We start from the raw sequence: 19,322 nt of genomic DNA on the forward strand, positions 1-19,322 counted from the left end.
AACCAGATCCAAAGAGTTTTGAAAGCTCTCACACTCTGTGAAAAAAGTTTAAACACAACAGTTTTCACTTAAGTTTGGAAACGATGTTGTTTGTGTGACTGGAGGGGGGTGAGTTGGAGTAGATGCATTGACCCAGGCACGTTATGATACGAATCGATTCTTACGCGTTCGACTCGCTCAAACGAATCGTTTGAGGGAAGATTCAATGACTCGCCCACAGCGCAATATCACAATAGCAATCTTACCATTTTACTGTATTTAGGCTATTCCAAAACTAGCCGCGGACGAATCCTAACGAATCATCTTCAGCAGAACTTGGTTAAAAGATTCGAGTCTTTGGAATGAATCGAATCTCCACCTTTGCTTCACGCGCAAACTTCCCACAGACGCGTCCGCGCGCTTCTCTCCTCACCCGAACGTTTTCCTTGACTTTTTAAAACACGACAAAGGTGTTATTTTTTTATTAAAAGTAGGTCAAACTGCTGTTGAGTAAGGTGTCTTCCAGTTTGGTGAAATCCCAGACAGCGAGTGACGGATAAACGGGTCTTTAATCCGCTGACAGATGTGCGTTTCCATCAGAGCTCCGGCACAAGATTTAATCATTTCCTCGGTGTACCAAAGAGCAAAGACGTTGTCGAGGTCGACCGCTGCCAGATTTGAAGTTAATCTTCACAACGGACCCATGTTTGCGCTCAGTTGAGCCCGTGCGCTCTCGGTCTCCGTCGGCGGCGTTATGTCCTGAGAGCACCGGGGGAGGGATGCTCGTTCACGGTGACTTATTCTGGAAAGTGATGCCTAGTTAGCACCTCTGGATGTGAGGATGGGAGACTCCCAGCAGTACGAGTGAGTGGAAAGATGCTGCTCGGGTGGAAATTATCCCTGTATGGATACAAAAAGAAGAAGGACATGGATGTTGAATGTTCCTCCCGCAGGTGCGGCATGCTGAAGGGGACAGGTGCGAGCTTCGTCCTGCTGTGTCTGATGGCGGAGGTCAGTCTCAGCGCGCAGCAGGTCTTGAGAATCGGTGAGTGGTCACACCTTTGCGCTTTCATCTGGGGCTGTGCGTGTCTAGATGCGTTTTTGGGTAGCCTAGGTGTTTAGCCTTATTGGGTGGCATCGGTCGTAGGCTGTTTGAAACGAGTCCGAATGTCAATGCCTTGGACGAAAAACTGCAAATCAACTTCTTTAGGTTTTGTTGCTAAGTGTCACGTGCGTGAAATATGCTCGCTTCTGTTCGACGTGAACGAGGGCATAGACACTCAAGTCACTTCTGGGTGTCGTTTTATTAAATTAAATATATATTTTTTAAAAAGTTAGGCAGGCACAAGAACATTGAGCGGAATATTTTCAATAGCCTAAATTGTATTTTTTATCATTTTTTTTGCAAGCAAACAGATTGCCAATTTTAGTCTTTCTGCTTTAAAATGTCATCAAATGTAGTGTGCTGTTGTCATTTCTTTGTAAAATGTTTGATATTTACTAGCGGTTTATGAGTGAATATATTTTGAATAAAACATTCTATTATATATATATATATATATATATATATATATATATATATATATATATATATATATATATATATATATCAAAACTGACTTGATAAATTCAGCAAATGTCGATTGACAGTAATTGAGGAACATTGATTTTGGTTCATTTTCTGCAAATGCACTTCGATATTTTCTTATTAAATGCAATGGCATTCATATGTTTGGTCTAGTTTCTCCTGACAAAACTTTAAAGCCTGAATTAATGCCTTAACTTTTGGATTACGTTTGGTCTTTTATGTCAAGCGTGTGGTCGACGCTGGTGAGTGCAACTCCTGTTGGATAAGAAACTAGATTTATCTACTTGGAATCGAAGTTGAGTCTTAAGATTACGCTGGCCTATATACACCCTTTCCACATAACAGAATACCATTCATCAGTTCAGTTAGTTTGAATGTCTTTGAAAAGGGTTTTGCACGAGGTTACATTGATGCCCATTCAGTCTAATCCTGATTTGTCAGTCCTGATGTTTTTTGAGAGATCAAGCCTGAAATGCAGAGGTCAAACGTCTGTTTACGGTTTCTTGTGATCTGTTTTATTGACCCTGATGTTTGTAATGTAATGCACTTCAGTCACGAATGCCATAAGTTTGGTGAGGCTGTGTAATTGTTCACAACAGCGAAATCATAACCAGTTAGAGCGATTGGTATCAGAGGCGGTTAATAATTCTCGATGAGGTCTTTTCGTAATGTTCTTTGTGTGTTTAATCCGCCTGTATAATTTCTCCCGGTTCGAGGTCGAATCTAATCTTTGTTTCTCTGCAAACCTTTAATCTGCTCCATATGGCTGATGTTTCAATTAGTCCTCTCGGCTTTTGCTGGGTTAGGAGCCCAGTAGCTGGGTGATACTGGAAAATTGTCCCCGTTAAGCATGTTAAACGAGCTGGGCTAATCTGCTTTCTGCTCAGAGACCCTCAGAGTGAGAACTGAGCCCGGCATCCAGAAAAAAACCCCCCTTCAAAACACTGCGAGGATGCATGAGCTTAGCAGTATTAAAAAGCTTGATTATCAGGTGCTTTCTACAATTTATGGGGTGAAAAGATGAATTTTATGACTCGGAATATTTTATGTTTTGTTTAAAGAGTAGAGAGATGTCCAGGTCACATTTGTGTTTTTTAAAAACACAAAATCAAATCAGCTTTGTTTTGTAAATAATTATATATTTTCTTAACGATTTCATTTGTTTTATATGAAAAACGTATTATATATATATATATATATATATATATATATATATATATATATATATATATTACAATTCTAATATGATTTTATAATAATGTCATATCAATTTACATATATTAAATAAAAATATATAATACATTTGTTTATATAGTATATATATTATAATATATATTTATTTGCATTAAAAAAATATAACTATTTTGGAGGTTAAATTGATTATACATAATTGAAAAAAAAAATTATGTTTTATAAAAATAAATATAAAATATTAGTACATAATTGTCATGAAAATTATTGTGTAATGCAAACCTCTTTATGGTCTTACAATATAGGCACTGTTTCTTTTATGCTAAATATAATAACTTATTTTCTTACATTTGACATGTTTTTGATACTATGCTTTTTTAATGAGAGTCGCATATAAAGTATTAAACGTAACGCTTGATGATGTTTGTGATCAGATGAATCAAATGCTTTTATTTCACTCAAATCAACTCTTTTTTTTTTACTAAGAATATAATAAGCATAAAAACAAAGCATTTTATTGGCCGGTCTCAGAACAGAGACAGAGACATCTCAGTCTCATCACACACACACACACACACACACACGCACGCACACGCACGCACACACACACACACACACACACACACACACACACACACACACACACACACACACACACACACACACACACACACACACACACACACACACACTGGCTGTAATCCAGTGATGTGGGATAGTGGGATGTTGAATGAATGGAGGACACAACTGCATCTTTGTGCTCAGATCCGTTAGCGGTTCACTCACATCGCAGTGAGCTCCATCTCTCCGACACAACACTCACGTCCACAAAACTCTCACAGCAACCGCTCGGCCTCACCATGATATCATACAGACATGAGGACAAGCGGGATGGCTTTCTTTTCTTAGGATATTTAGTTCTACAAATATTAGTTAAAACCTACTCCGATCTTCAAAAGTGTACTGTGTTTAAGATGTTTTTTTATGGTTAAGCTAATAGTCTTTTGCCAATGCACACGGATGTCAAATTTATTTGATCGCTAATAGAGCACAAACAGTAATAATTTGAAATATATTTTATATGCATAAATATTTTAAAATGTAATTTATTCCTTAAAAAAGCTGAATTTTCAGCTTAGTGTCACATGGTCCTTCATAAATTATACGATAATTATACGATGACTTGCTGCTCAATTATTGCTAAATAGTATTGGTGCTCAGTTATTACTGATGGTTTTTATTATTATCAGTGTTGAAAACGGTTGTACTGATTTATAATTTTGTGGAAACGATGATTTTTCTGAACTCGTTGATGAATAAGTTAATAAAGAGATGCATCTATTTGAAATAGAAACCTTTTGACTGATCAATTTATTTAGTCTCTGAAGGTATTCATTTCTTTTCTTTCTCTCTCTGGTAGTTTATCACAGTTTCCACAGCAATATGAAGCAGCACAACTGTTTTCAACATCGACAATAATGAAAACCATCAGTAATAACCGAGAACAAATAACAATAAAAGTTTCTCAAGCATCAAATCAACGCATTAGCATTAACGCAGGATCATGCGTCACTGAAGACTGAAGTAATGAGGCTAAAAATTCTACTTTGATCACGGGAATAAATTACATTTTACAATATATATAAATAGAATAGTTATTTTAAAATGTAGTATTACACAACACATATCGAATGAATGGGGCATCGGTGTGCATAAGACACTATTTCCAAACTTTTTAAACTGCTGTTAGTGAATGAAAACATCCTGCAAAGTTGTAAATCTGAAAGTTAACCATGAAAAAGTCAACTCTGAATCATTGAAACGAGTCCCAAGCCGTTTCATGTCGACGCCAGAATGGAAGATTAACATACTGATCTGGGAAAATTCGTTTTTGCGTTGGTCTGAATGAAAACGCAAATTCGTTCTTCACCACTAGGTGCTGCTTTTGAAACGGCAAAAGTTCACGAACACTGCTTCAAATTAAATCGTGGACCAAATTATTTGGGAGTGCCAGGTTCCTCCATCATCCTCACCTTCATGTGACTTCCAGCGGAGACGTAGCAGCACAAATGAAGACTGCTCTCCATTAGAGAACCCATGCTCAGATTACAGCCATTTCTGCCGAGTTTTCTGAGAGCATACGAGTTTTTATCATTCAAAACACTGAGAGAAATGGCGGGCTGACCTGTTATACAATCGCCCAATCACAGAGCAGCATGCCGATTGGAATTGGAGAAAAAGCTGAGAGAGATTTGAGAGAAAGAAACACTTGATGAACCTTGCGTTCACGTCAACCTGTTGTTTGGGACTCCCAAAACCAAAATATGAATCTTTCATAACCCATAATAGGGGCTCTTGAGTGTAGTTTCAGTCAGTCAGTGAAACGCCGCCTGTCTCAAAGACAAACCAAGGTCCTCCGTGTGACGCGCAAACATTACAAACCCAGAGCCTGAAATCAATTAATTCCGATTTATTCCGCTTCACGGCGATTTGTGCAATTTGTCAAAGTCACGCTTTTGATTGATGCCTTCATTTGATTAGCGTCTCATTACCCAGAAGCACCGGCGATGATGTGCGGAGCGGTTGTGAACTTCATGCGCGACGATGATTTGGGTGTTTAAGGTTCATCAAGTGTTTCTTTCTCTCAAATCTCTCTCAGCTTTTTCTCCAATTCCAATCGGCATGCTGCTCTGTGATTGGGCGATTGTATAACAGGTCAACCCGCCATTTCTCTCAGTGTTTTGAATGATAAAAACTCGTATGCTCTCAGAAAACTCGGCAGAAACGGCTGTAATCTGAGCATGGGTTCTCTAATGGAGAGCAGTCTTCATTTGTGCTGCTACGTCTCTGCTGGAAGTCACATGAAGGTGAGGATGATGGAGGAACCTGGCATGTTCAATGTTTCTTGCTTGAATGCTCGGCCTTATTTTCATCAGAGCCGTAATTTGCTCCCATAATGCACTGCTGCTTTTGAGGTGATATTTGCCTCATACGCAAATGTCAGACTGGGATTTGAATAAGATCCTTGAGATGACCTCGGTCTGTCTTTTTTGTAAATAAACGGAAGAATTTGAGATGTTTCATCCTAACATATAAAATAAAGTTTTTTTGAGCTTACACTAAATATAAAGAATAAACAGGAGAGATTGAGAAAGCAAATACAAATTTGATTGGTATTACAAAATTAAACAAAAACAATACAATTGCATTTTAATTAAATTGATTATTCTAAAATAATGACATGCAATTGAAATGAAATGTAATTTAACTTTTTATTTAATTTATTATTATGGCTAAAATTGACTTAAAATATTGACTGCATAGCCAAAACCTGTAAATTTTACTATATAAAACTGCAATTTACAAGCAAGAAAATTTGAATGCAAACCAGTAAATTCAACAATGCACACAAATCTGCTTTGTACCTTTAATATACTGACAACCACCATAATAATGCAGGTGGTAAAAGCTGGTAGCAGCATCATAGTAACACGTGACACTATAATAATGCAGTAAACATTCATTAAACAACAGAAGATGTAACATAAAGCCCAAATCTACATAAATGATAACAAAAACTATTAAAAACATGATTTTTTAAACACAGTGCTTTCAATTGTGGAGTGTCACTCACGTCGCTGTAAATTATACAATGCTTTATTCTAAAAAAACTGTACAATTAACAGCATTTTACTGTAAAATTACATTAAATATGCGGTTACATGTTTTACAGTTTTTATCTGTACACAATACATACTGTTTAACACACTTTTTCTGTAGCGTTTTTACAAGATTTTACAGTAAAATTACATTTATTTTTTACAGTGAATGGTATGTTTTTTGGGTTGAGTTTTTTTTTTTTTGGAGTGCAAAAATCTTGCCTGTTTCATTAGGAGTGTGAATTAGTAGACTGACATATGTGCGTCACATTAAGTTTGTTAGTTTATGTTAAAACCGTGTCTTCCAAATGGCAATTCAAATACGTAAATCTCAAATTTAGGCCTATAAACGAGTTGGCGGATGTTGTTTTGCCGAGGATGATTGCAGGCTGATGGACAGGTGTTTGTCGGACCGGTGGGGTTTCCTGATTGTTTGGGGGAGTCAGCAGGAGGCGGCTCCACGCTGCTAAACCCAAACAGAGAGCTTTACACGGAGACGCTTGTGGAAACCGGTCACTGAGCTACTTTGCGCTAGGTGCTTAATCTCAAAATGGAGCACGCCGTGTGTTTACAGACGAGCACAAGGTGACTTTGAGCTTCCGCGGAGTAAATAAGCTGGTAATGGCTTGATTTAGCGCTTAACCATCGAGTTTCGATTTTACCGTTTGATTTAAAAGATAAACGAAGGGCAACTTTAGGCTGCCCTCACAGTTGCAAAAAGCTATGTATTACGAAGTGCTATGTAATGGTATGTTTAAAGGGTTACTCCACCCCAAAATGGAAATTTTGTCAAGTCGTTCCAAACCCATAAAAGCTTTGTTCCTGTTTGGAAGATAATTTGGATAAAAAACTGGTGTTTTGTGACTGTCCCGTTGACCGGCAAGTCATGAACACTGTAAAGTGTACGAAAGACAGCTTCAAAATAGTTCATCCGCCGCCAGCGGTTCAACCGTAACATTATGAAGCGAAAACAAATATAACAATTCCCGCTTGGTAACGTTGCGGTTGAACCACTGACAGCAGAAGAACTATTTTAATGATGCCTTTCACACTTTTCTGGACCTTGACAGTGTTTAGTTTCATGCAAATTATCTTAAATTGTGTTCTAAAGACGAACGTTTCTTATGGGTTTGAAACGACATGGTGTGTGATTAATGACAAGATGTTCTTTTAGGGGTGGAGTGTCCCTTTAAGCAGTGCATAATTCGTATATTCATACACCATTGTATAGAGTATGCTGTTTTTCCAGCAAAAACAGCTATTCCTTCAACTCTTTGTGAGGCAGTGATCCTTCAGTCCTGCGAACCTTGACGGTGCATTTGTTTCTGATGACATCAGTGACTTTACACACATCTGTGAAAACCAGGTGCCTTAACCAGTAACCCGGCAACAAGCAGATCAGGACCCCGTCATGGTTGACTTTCTCTCTGCCTGAGAGAGAAACAGCTCTTATTTAAGCCGGAAATTGAAATAGCTTTTAAAGGGATAAAAAAAAAAAGGAAGGTTATTGTTGCAGAGCTGCTCTGCATTAAAATTTTAATATAATCTGGTTTGGTTGAAGAATGAATGGGAGAGTTTGTGGTTGCTGTACTTTATTTTCTCTTCTTTTAAGGGCTTGTGGTTATGTTTTTTCCACTTTTTTTTTTAAATATAGCATTTTAAATGCTATATATTCAGCTTGAGCTAAATCTGCCATGTATTCTATGGCTTTGTTCAAAAACGTAGTGAGCTTACTATCTGTATACTGCCTAAATAGGCAGCAGACTTCTAAGACAAGCGTCTTAACTTAAACATAACATCATAATTTACTAATCTGGAACTCAGTGTTTTATAAAACCGCATTTCTAAATTGATTAACAGTGTTTTTCTAAAACTTTAATAACAATAAAAAGAGTGGTAAATAATAAAAGGCCATTTTATTTTATATTAATATGAGTTACGAATATACAATTAATTATTTCTTCTTATTCTTCTTATTTGTATAATAATAAATATTACTTTTTAAATTTAGAAGTCAAAACATTTTAAAGATATAATAAATTATTATAAATAAATTATTATTATAATTATTATTGTTATTATATATTTTTTACCATGTGAAATTTTACTACGAAAACTAGTTTCCACCATAGGATAAAAAAAAAAAATTAAAAAGGTGACTTTTTGATTTAGAATTGCAGGATATAATTTTGCAATGTGAGAAAAAAAGTTGTAAATGTGCGTTACAAATTATCAGTTACCTTTTTATAATTTATTTATAATTAATTTTACATTTTTTGTTTATTTTTATTTGTGAGAAAAATAATAATTGCAAAAATAATAATTGCAAAATGCAATCTCAGAATTGTGAGAATTTTATTTGTATTTAATTTAATTTTTTCCAATAGTTGAAACTGGCTTTTTCCATTATTACTCTTTTGTACTGAGTGATTCATTCCAATGCATTGTTGGATTGGTTGTCTAATAGTTGCTTCCAAAACAAGGTATCTTATATAGCAGTGTTATTTTGCTGTCTACTTTTTAGAACAACGTGTGATGCTTTTGAATTTTTTTTCTAGATAAGCAGCTCACTAGGTTTTTGGAAAACAAGAGCATTGATAATAAATGTTAGAAGCATATTGTTTAATATGCAAAGGTGTTCAGCTATGTCTGTTTTATTTTATATGCTTTTAATATGCATGCTTTTACAAGACATTAATAGCTGTATAAACACATATACACTGCAGCATATCATGAGACAGAAAGCATCATTAAAGCAAACACGGCAGCCGAATGGAGAAACAAGTGGAACGATGAAGCTGTCAGAACCGGCGAAACGAATTTGAGCGCTTCCACGGCGATGATTTAAACATCTGAAGCTTTAGTACATATTTGATTTTCATGCCCTTTTCGCATAAGTGGTTCTGCTCGAGCAGCCGCAGTGAAATGTCATTACCTTGAGTTACCGACGAGAAAGTCTGTATTTTTATCCGTCCTGTGAGAATGAAATATTCCCACGGAAACGGAGCGGTGTGGTTTGCTAACCGTAATTAACCCTGGTGTTTATAGGGCTGGATTTGAGCGCATGTGGCGCCCACACAAGGCTCTCTCAGTGTGAGGATGAAAGGTGCCACAACGCCGCTGGAAGAAAAAGGTCATTCACAATCAGAGCCCAGAGGGGAGGCCTTGCCCTCTCGTTCTTTACCTCTCCTCCCATACTACATCAATCACAATCTCTCCAAAAATACAGTTGAAGTAGTTTTTTCTCCTGGTGCTCGCAGCCAATCGCAGCCGATCGCTGATTGTTGCGGAGTTGTTATTTTATAAAGCAGGAGGCTGAACGAACCGTGCTCTGATTTGAAGTAATTTGTAGGGAACAAGAAAAGAGAACCAAACAACAACTATTTTAAACAAAACAACACCATAAATGTTAAACAATGGATTGCAGTCAATATAATGATATGTATAGATGAAACATAATAATAACACAAACTACCAGCAGAGTATCACAAAATAAATAAATAAATAAATAAAATGTATATTATATATATATATATATATATATATATATATATATATATATATATATATATATATATATATATATATATATATATATATAATAGTTTTGTTTTTGTTTTGTTTTTTTTTTTTTGTGATACTCTGGTTGTAGTTATTGTTATTATTATGTTTCATCTATACATATCATTATATTGACTGCAATCTATGTAAATATATGTAAATAATGAATAGTGTGACAGCATGTACATATATATATATATATATATATATATATATATATATATATATATATATATATATATATATATATATATATATCAGTGCTGTCAAACTATTAATTATTTACATATATTTACATGTATTTTTTTCTTGAGTACATGCACAGAGTAAACGAAAACTTTTATTTTGAATGCGATTAATTGTTTGACTGCACTAACATATATTAGTGCTGGGCAATGATTTATTTGTGATTAATATTAATGCGGTTAATATTTACATGTATATATATATATGTGTGTGTGTGTGTGTGTGTGTGTGGTTATTTCTTACTTTTTAAATAATGTGAGCAGATGTGCATTAACAGAATATTTGTTTCAGATAAGATTAAGGACTGTAATTATTCCACCTTTAATTAATTTTACTGAGGAATGGAAATCTTGAACATGTTTGTTTTCATTTGAGCGCCGAATGAAAAATGCTGATCAGTCTCTTAACGGCACGCACTGCAATCAACAGCGCTCGTGTGTTTTGCATTTGTCATCCCACTAAACGCGTTTTCTCACGTTTCGACTAATAATTTGAATGTCTTTTGTCCATGCGCAGATACGCGTGTCTGCTCTGCAGCAAAGCAGATTTTGTATTATTTATTTGTTTTGTCATATTTTGGCTGTAGTTGTCATGTAGATTAAAGGTCATTTAAGGATTAGAGCAAATCCATGAAATGTTTTGTGCCGCCGCAGCTTGAGCGAGAGACAGCAACATTTACCCCGACTGCCACACAATTACAGCGTTTCAACCTTCATCAGACATGTTAACAGAGGGCTTTTTTCATTTTCCGATTTGTTTCTATTGAATGTTTTGAGCTACGCTTCACATGCATTAAAGCTTCTGCAAGATTGCAAGCATCTGGAAAAACGAGCGTGCCTGATCTCGCTCCCCTTGTGACGTTGCAAAAGGATTTTTTTTTATATAATAACAATGCCATGTGTTTTAAAAGTGAACTTGTGTGTGAGAACTTAGTTTAGTACTCGTATGCTGTGACAGCCGCTTTCTGTCAGTGTTCACTAAACCGTATATCAAAACTAATGTGGTTTAAAAGGTACTAGCAGGTACTAGCTGTAATGGCGCAGCTCTATTCTGGAAAAGGAGGCGGGGCGCAGAAGCTAATTTGCATTTAAAGAAACAGGCACGGAAAACAGTGACTGCTTCCACTCAAAATAGGCATTTCCAAAGTTATATAATAAATGATCTGTGGGGTATTTTGAGCTGTTAACTTCAAAGACACCATCTAGGGACACCAAACACTTATATCATATTCTGTAAAAAGGTGCATAATATGTCTCTTTTAAAAGTATCGAAATATTGGAGTCATTGGTCAGTTCTGAAAAGTCCATTTAAAGTCATTGTTATCTAGGAGAAACTTCAGCCCTTAAAGATAATTATGTTCCTTAGACATTTTTTTGTGCTCAAAGGCATTTTGTGAAATGTCCTAACAGTTTATGTTGAAATACTGATTTACAGACTTTGAACTCGACTTCATTTTCCTCAGAATGCACATCCGTCAATGGATGGTTTGCGATTTTCGAGACGCATTTCTGAAGGAAAACGTTTGAATTGAAGATTTAAAAATCAGTGTTGCGAGATAAACTCTCATTGTGAGTTAAAATCTCATCATTTTGACTTTTAAGTTGAGAGAGATGAGCTCACGAGTTTGGAAAAGAAAAAAAAATAGAACTCTGTATCTTTAAGATCGAGAGTTATATTTATGAGTAAAAAAAAAGTCTGAACTTTGAGAAATAAAAAAGTTACAAAAAGTCGCAATTACCAATTTTGGTAGCCCTTTAAAATAAATAACACTTTGTTATAACTATTAACTACGACTTTTCCCTCAATAAATTCTTAATTTGCTGCTTATTAATAGTTAGTTAGGTAGTTGTTAGGTTTAGGGATGTAGAATAAGGTATGAATTTGTGCTTAATTAGTACTAATAAATGGCTAATATTCCAGTAATATGCATGCTAATAAGCCACCAATAGGAGTAGCCGTAAAATAAAGTGTTATCCCTATTTTATATTATTATGCTGTGCTGAAAACAAACTTCTGCAGTAAAGCTTCAGACTAAGTGTTTGACCAAATGACCTTCTTCTGTCTGTGCAGGTGGGATTTTCGAGACCCTTGAGAATGAACCGATCAGCGTGGAAGAACTCGCCTTTAAATTCGCTGTAACCAACATTAACAGAAACAGGACTTTAATGCCCAACACCACCCTCACCTACGACATCCAGAGAATCAACCTGTTCGACAGCTTCGAGGCCTCCAGAAGAGGTTCGAGAACCTTTTATCCGTTACACACACAGATCAGTTCACGCTTTCCTGGGAGTCAAAGCTTTACCGGTTAAGCTACGGCAATGACAGCGAAAAAAAAAAGTTGCAAATAAAACAAATATTATTGGAATATGTCTTGCAAGGAGACACTATTTTCATTTTTCCTGTTTTAAAATGTAACGTTTGATAGTTTTTTGTTAACTGTAATTTTTTGTGAAAACGGTTTTTACTGTTTTTTAGTGTCCTATTACTTGTTTTTATGTAACTGTTATGGGAGCCAGTTTCTAACATGGAATATGTTTAAAAAGTGACTTTTCTATCTCACAATTTAGACTTTTTTTTTCTTGCAATTCCGAGTTTGCATCTCACATTTGTTTATTGATTTTGTTTCTCTGAATTATGAGTTTACTTCTTGCAGTTCTGTTATTTTGTATGTTGCCATGGAAGTAAGACGTTTTTTTAATTATGTTTCTTTATCGCGCAATTGTGAGAAGAATAAAAACTCTGAAGTGTGAGATACATTTTTTAATCCTGTGGCAGAAACAAGCTTCTATAAATTGCTTTTGAATACACTGGGGGGGGGGAAATGCGATGATCAATGTCATGGCAACATTTTCCAATTTCAACAGTTACAGCTAGGCAACAAGATACAGCTAGGCAAAAATGAGTGAAAGTAACTTTTTTGTTTTTAAGAATTGAAACAAGCCTAAACTAAACTTTGCTCACAAGGTATATACTTATGTAGAAAGGACTGCACCAGATCAGAAATATCTAGGGTGTATTCAGAAGATGGAAAATCAGCTTTCTCCTGCTATGCTTCTTGGTTGTGGAATGATTTTCAAATTATGACTCCTCTATAAGCAACTCAAACTAAAATTAAAAAAATTAATATTTATTGCAGAACCTTGCTGTTTTAATTAAGCTGTTAATTTATGATTACTGTTTTGGTCAAATACAATTTTGTGCTACTTTTTCAAATGTATGTGAAATTTTGTATAAACAGAATTTCTATTTGCATTAAGGGAAAAATAGCCCACTTTGTTGGCAGAAACTCCGCCCACCAACATGCGATCGGTCTAGTAGTCAAACATTACAGAAGATACACTTCAAACATGTGTTGCCATGGAGTAGATAGTGGTGCGATCCAAGCTGAACCCGCCAAACTTTTTTTTTTTCCTTTTTCAAATCTCGAATCACATCAGAAAGGCTTTTATTTCCAATAAAAAAATTAAGAAAATATTCAAAATGTTGAAAAAGACCGTTGGGTTAGAGTAGGTGTAGGGAGGGATTTATTGTCCCAACAAGGCGGCATCCATTTAATAATTTGAATAAAAAAAGCATAATTTACACGTAATATGTTACTATTGCTTACTGTTTTATAATACAGAGGTGCAGATAATTCTATTATTCGCAATAATAAGTAGTAAGCAGGAAATCTTGATATTTTAATATAGTGTAAATATATATAAATATATTTAACATATTGTTAAAAAATTGTTTTTAGTTTAAATTTAGTGTAAATAGCTATTTGCATTCACTTGCTGACTAATTTACACTAAAATAGCATGTAATTCATCAACTTTTTTTTTCTCAAGAGACCTTCTAGGAACAATAAAGGATAAATAAATGCCCCCTGGTTCATTCTCCCTCAGTGACCACGCCCTAAACGCATGCTATTGGTCGAGCTGGATTGATTGACAGACTGATATTTTAAAAGCGCAATAGAGGGTCAATGTTTCTGTGAGAAATAAGCCCATGGACGGCATACTTAAAGAGACTGTATTTTGACATGAAAACCTCAGAAATGTCTAAGTTTGATGTTCTCAATGATGTTCTGCTCTCCATGTCAGCCTGTGATCAGCTGGCTCTCGGCGTGGCCGCCGTGTTCGGCCCTTCCCACAGTTCTTCAGTGAGCGCGGTCCAGTCCATCTGCAACGCTCTGGAGGTTCCTCACATCCAGACCCGCTGGAAACACCCGTCTGTGGACAACAAGGACAGTTTCTACATCAACCTGTACCCAGATTACGCCTCCATCAGCCGCGCCGTGCTCGACATCGTGCAGTTCTACAAATGGAAAGCCGTGACGGTGGTGTACGAGGACGCAACGGGTGAGACGGCTGGTTTTCACTGATCAGAAACTTCTCATTTTATTGCTTTCTCAGATATAGCTCAAGTGTCAACTTTGGCACGTATGCCTCTGCTGAACAATGGATGTGGAATATAAAACAGACACAAATGAGATAGAACACAGAAAACATTCACACATATAAAACAACCTGATTTAATTAAAAAGACTTAAGTAATGAGGAAGAAGATACTTTATTGTTCTGTATATACCGTAAATATCAACTAGCCCGTGAGTGGTAGTTAAGGTCTTAATGCTTTATAAAAATGTCATTTTTGTGAAAGGTGGTGCGGTAAATATTGACTTCGAGATAACATCTGGGATCATTTGTTTGCTGAAATGACATACACTATCTATAAAGATTAGGATATGATTAATTGCATGTAATTTTACAGGCCTAAAAATATTAAAATCACCCCAAACTGCAAGGTTTCTTTGTGGAAAAAAGAAGACATTTCCTGTTTAATTTCAGATGATGAATATTTGAATTAAACCTCAAAATTAGTTTAAAATGGTATGTGCTAAATCTAAGACAAAGCAGAAGTTGATTAACTCTTTTAACACACTACACTACCTTAATATTTTTTTACAAAGACGTCTCTTCTGCTTACCAAGGCTGCATTTATTTGAATATTTGAACTATTGTTAAAATACTTTTTTATCATTAAATACTGTTTTCTTTTAATATAATCGTTCTAATCTTTGTGCCAAATTTCTCATTGTTTCAATTGTCCTGCTTTATATTTTTGTGAAAACTGTGATACATTTTATTTCAAAAGCTCCATACTTATTTGGTAACTATATGATTATGAATGGCTTAACGGTCACATTTGCTAAATAAAAGTATTTATTTCTTAAAAAATCTTTAAAAATAAACTGAAGTGTGTTTCTTTATCTTTGATGATTTTGTCTTTATAATATTTTTAGGGCTAATTCGTCTTCAGGAGCTGATCAAGGCTCCGTCGCGCTACAGCATCAAGATCAAAATCCGCCAGTTACCGCTGGGAAGTAAAGATGCTCGGCCGCTTCTTAAAGAGATGAAGAAGGGGAAGGAGTTTTGTGTTATCTTTGACTGCTCATACCAGACGGCAGCAGACGTCCTCAAACAGGTAAATTCCATTTTAAATTCCAATTCAGTTCCAAACAGGATGCAGATTTGCAATTCAAATTTGAATGTTTGAACACAGTTTGAATTTTGAATATGACTAATTTTGACTGGGAAAGCAAAGATCGCCTTGTTTGAAAGTTCTGGGAAAAGATTCTTGCCGTATTTTCTAAAAGATGCAGAGATGCTTTATTTCAGCGTTTTGATTTCAGGTCTCTAGAAACTTAACTCGTGCTTCTTATTACACCAGATCCTTAACTCAACCTAACTAACACTGAGACAGAGGAAAAGAATAATCAGAAATGATGTGAAAGGCTGAAAAAATGAAATCTGCGGGTTATTTATGAATAATAGGAGTGATGTAAGATGGTGGTGCAGATGAGATTTTAACTTTTCTCTTTCTTTTTCTGATGTAGCTGCTGTCTATGGGCATGATGACTGAATATTACCATTTCTTCTTTACCACTCTGGTGAGTTTCATATTTTTTTTAGTCCAATCTGGAAATACACGTCACATGACAATCCTCCCAACTATTGAATTCTGAAACCTAAATACTGCCATAAGTAAAAAACTAAAAGTAGACTTTAAACAAACTATACCACGGTCACACGTCGCTAAAACTTTAAAGGAGCGCAATTTTAACACAAAGAGGCTGTGAAAGTGAGTTTACCTTTCATAACAAGTAACATTTAAAAAAAAAAAAAGTACCAATGTGGTATATTGTGTCATAGAATAAAACTCGAAAATATCTTGAACTTGTTTTCACCACAGAGCATTTACCAGAATCTCATCGACTTCAGGATGTTAAAAGAATAAGTCCTAAAAAGCTTGTTTCTTGGTTTAGGCCTACAAAAATAGGTCATGCATACCGCGCTCTACAGCTAGAAACCAAGAGGCGTTTTATGAAAAGGAATCTATTGTTAACCTTCATATATTGATGTAACTGTATGACACACTTCAGGATCTGTTTGCGTTGGACCTGGAGCCGTACCGATACAGTGGCGTGAACATGACGGGTTTCCGTCTGCTCAACATCGACAACCCTCATGTGGCGTCAGTGGTGGAGAAATGGTCCATGGAGCGACTGCAGGCTCCACCTAAACCCGAGACCGGTCTGCTGGATGGAATGATGACAGTCTGTTCACTCTCACCTTGTTTTGTCTTGAAAATAAATGTTCTAGATGGGGGTTTTACATTGATGCCATAGAAGAACATTTTTGAGTTTCTCAGAGAACCTTTCAGCAATCAGTTCTCAAGAAGAAGATAATCTAATAGACCTAAAGAAATTGTTAAACTATAAAGAACCTTTTGTGGAATGCAAATGTTCTATGTATGTTAAAGGTTGTTCTTGCATATATATGAAGATATGATATTAGTATTTTCTACACACACAACACACACACACACACACACACACACACACACACATATATATATATATATATATATATAATACTATGGTATTTATGATTTATACTGTATATATGAAGATATGATATACTACTCAATTCAGCAAAGTTCAAAGTCAACTGAATAACTTTGTCAATGTTGCAAAGTTCAATTATAAAATAAATTAAATTCCTTCATTTTCATTATTCAGCTCAAGTCAGTTCAGTGTTGATTCAGTTCAGTTGAATCAAAATTGAATCTGTTTTGAAACAAATTTGATTCAGCTATAAGGCAGCTCTACAGAAGGCATTGCTAATAATTCATAATTAATAATACTGAATATTAAGTTCTTTTGAAGACACAATTTGAATCAAAATCAGGCGAGTGATTTCATTATGTGAACAGATTCACTTGGTCTATTTTCACATGTAATGGCTCATTTCTGTCTGTGCCGCAGACTGAAGCAGCGCTGATGTATGATGCTGTGTATATGGTTGCTGCCGCGTCGCAGCGAGCGTCTCAGATCACCGTCAGCTCACTGCAGTGTCACCGACACAAACCCTGGCGCTTCGGGTCGCGATTCATCAGCATGTTCAAAGAGGTAAAAGCACCTGTTCAAACCCTCGTTTCAGTTCACCCACAGATCATCATGTACTCATCACGTATGTTTGGAATGAGTAATTGGTAAACGAATGATCATTTATACTCTTTAAACCGTGTCAGACGCTTCTGAACTCTAATAGAGAGTCAGTCTGTTTAGTCTAACTGCATCATTACTCACTTCTCTGGAAAGAGTTTCGAGCCACTTCTAAACAGCTGCACATGATTTATGTGCGGACAATCTTTCTCTCCCAATGATAACTTCCAAGTGTTCTTGTCAGAGCTTCCTGTGTTGGAGGAGGTATTGTTGAGTCAGCATGTTGGCATTGCTGCCTAAGGATGAATGTGTGTTGGACGAGAGTGTAATGGCTCTAGCTGAATTAGTGATGCAGTGTGGGTGAACTCATTACAGTGGGGCTGTGTTCATTTAAAGGTGAAGCGTGTCATTTCTGGTCTACTAGTGGTGCTGAACACAGTTGTTACCAAATGGACCTGCATTACAACGTTAACCTTACTTTTGCTCCCGAGAAACACTGAAATGTGAAAAGGGTCTGATTCAAGCAAAGCGCTACAACCGGATCGAATATAGCGCAAATCATTTGATTTAGGTCAGGGCTTCTTTGTGGGTTTGCAAATCATTTAAATTCGATTTGAACTTCAGAATGGGTTCGGAGTGGGTCAGAACTTTGGAGTGGATTCGCAAATCATTTGATTTAGGTCAGGACGTCTGAGTGGGTTCTCCAAACACTGAAATGTGATTCAAGCAAAGCGCTACAACCGGTTTGAATATAGCGCGAATCATTTGATTTAGGTCGGGACTTGAGAGTGGGTTCGCGAATCATTTAAATTAGATCAGGACTTTGGAGTGGATTCGCGAGTCATTTGATTTAGGTCGGGACTTTGGAGTGGTTTTTGCGAATTATTTAAATTAGATCGAAACATCAGAATGGGTTTGCAAATTATGTGATTTAAACACTTTGGAGTGGGTTCACATTCATTTAAATTAGATCGGATCTTTGGAGTGGATTCGCAAATCATTTGATTTAGGTCAGGACATCTGAGTGGGTTCTCCAAACACTGAAATGTGATTCAAGCAAAGCTCTACAACCGGTTCGAATATAGCGTGAATTATTTGATTTAAAGATTTTGGAGTGGGTTTACAATTCATTTAAATTAGATCCGAACTTTGGAGTGGGTTCACATATCATTTGATTTAGGTCAGAACTTCTAAGCGGGTTCGCAAATCATTTAAATTAGTTTGGAATTTCAGAGTGGAGTGAGTCATTTGATTCAGATTGAGTTGGATTGGGATTGGGATTCAGATTGCTTTTTTCTCAAGCAGTACAACAAATCAAATTATTAATGCAGTTCAGTAATTAAAATCCTGTCCAGGATTTCTATATTGCCTAAAATATCGAGGTTTTGACTTTGTCTTTTGCATACACGGTGTATGACATCGTTTTCAAAACACTCTTGAGGTACTTTGAATCAAAGCAATACAGAAATCCTGGCAAGGACGTGTCTGGGAAAAAATGGCACATACGGTCACCATAGTTAACAAGTTTGTGTTCGTGAAATTTGGATTAACTCATAATTTTCGCCATCGCTTGATATGTTTTTCAAGGTCCTAGGTTGTCCCT

At 36.0% G+C, this 19,322-nt stretch overlaps 1 protein-coding gene across 4 annotated transcripts in view; it reads left to right on the forward strand.

The window, feature by feature from the left end:
* Positions 1–261: 261 nt before the first annotated feature.
* grik1b (glutamate receptor, ionotropic, kainate 1b) overlaps positions 262–19,322 on the forward strand; it is a 30,392-nt gene continuing 11,331 nt past the window's right edge. For 2 of the 4 annotated variants that reach the window (XM_043258711.1, XM_043258712.1), the window contains exons 1-7: positions 262–1,024; positions 12,295–12,462; positions 14,313–14,570; positions 15,515–15,696; positions 16,109–16,162; positions 16,655–16,828; positions 17,540–17,683. In XM_043258711.1, coding sequence (XP_043114646.1) covers positions 856–1,024; positions 12,295–12,462; positions 14,313–14,570; positions 15,515–15,696; positions 16,109–16,162; positions 16,655–16,828; positions 17,540–17,683 — 1,149 coding nt within the window. In that variant the 5' untranslated portion in view covers positions 262–855. The remainder of the gene's footprint in view (positions 1,025–12,294; positions 12,463–14,312; positions 14,571–15,514; positions 15,697–16,108; positions 16,163–16,654; positions 16,829–17,539; positions 17,684–19,322) is intronic. The other 2 variants (XM_043258714.1, XM_043258713.1) reach the window with 2 other exon arrangements.

Source organism: Puntigrus tetrazona, chromosome 15, assembly GCF_018831695.1.
Source record: "Puntigrus tetrazona isolate hp1 chromosome 15, ASM1883169v1, whole genome shotgun sequence".
Classification (NCBI taxonomy): domain Eukaryota; kingdom Metazoa; phylum Chordata; class Actinopteri; order Cypriniformes; family Cyprinidae; genus Puntigrus; species Puntigrus tetrazona.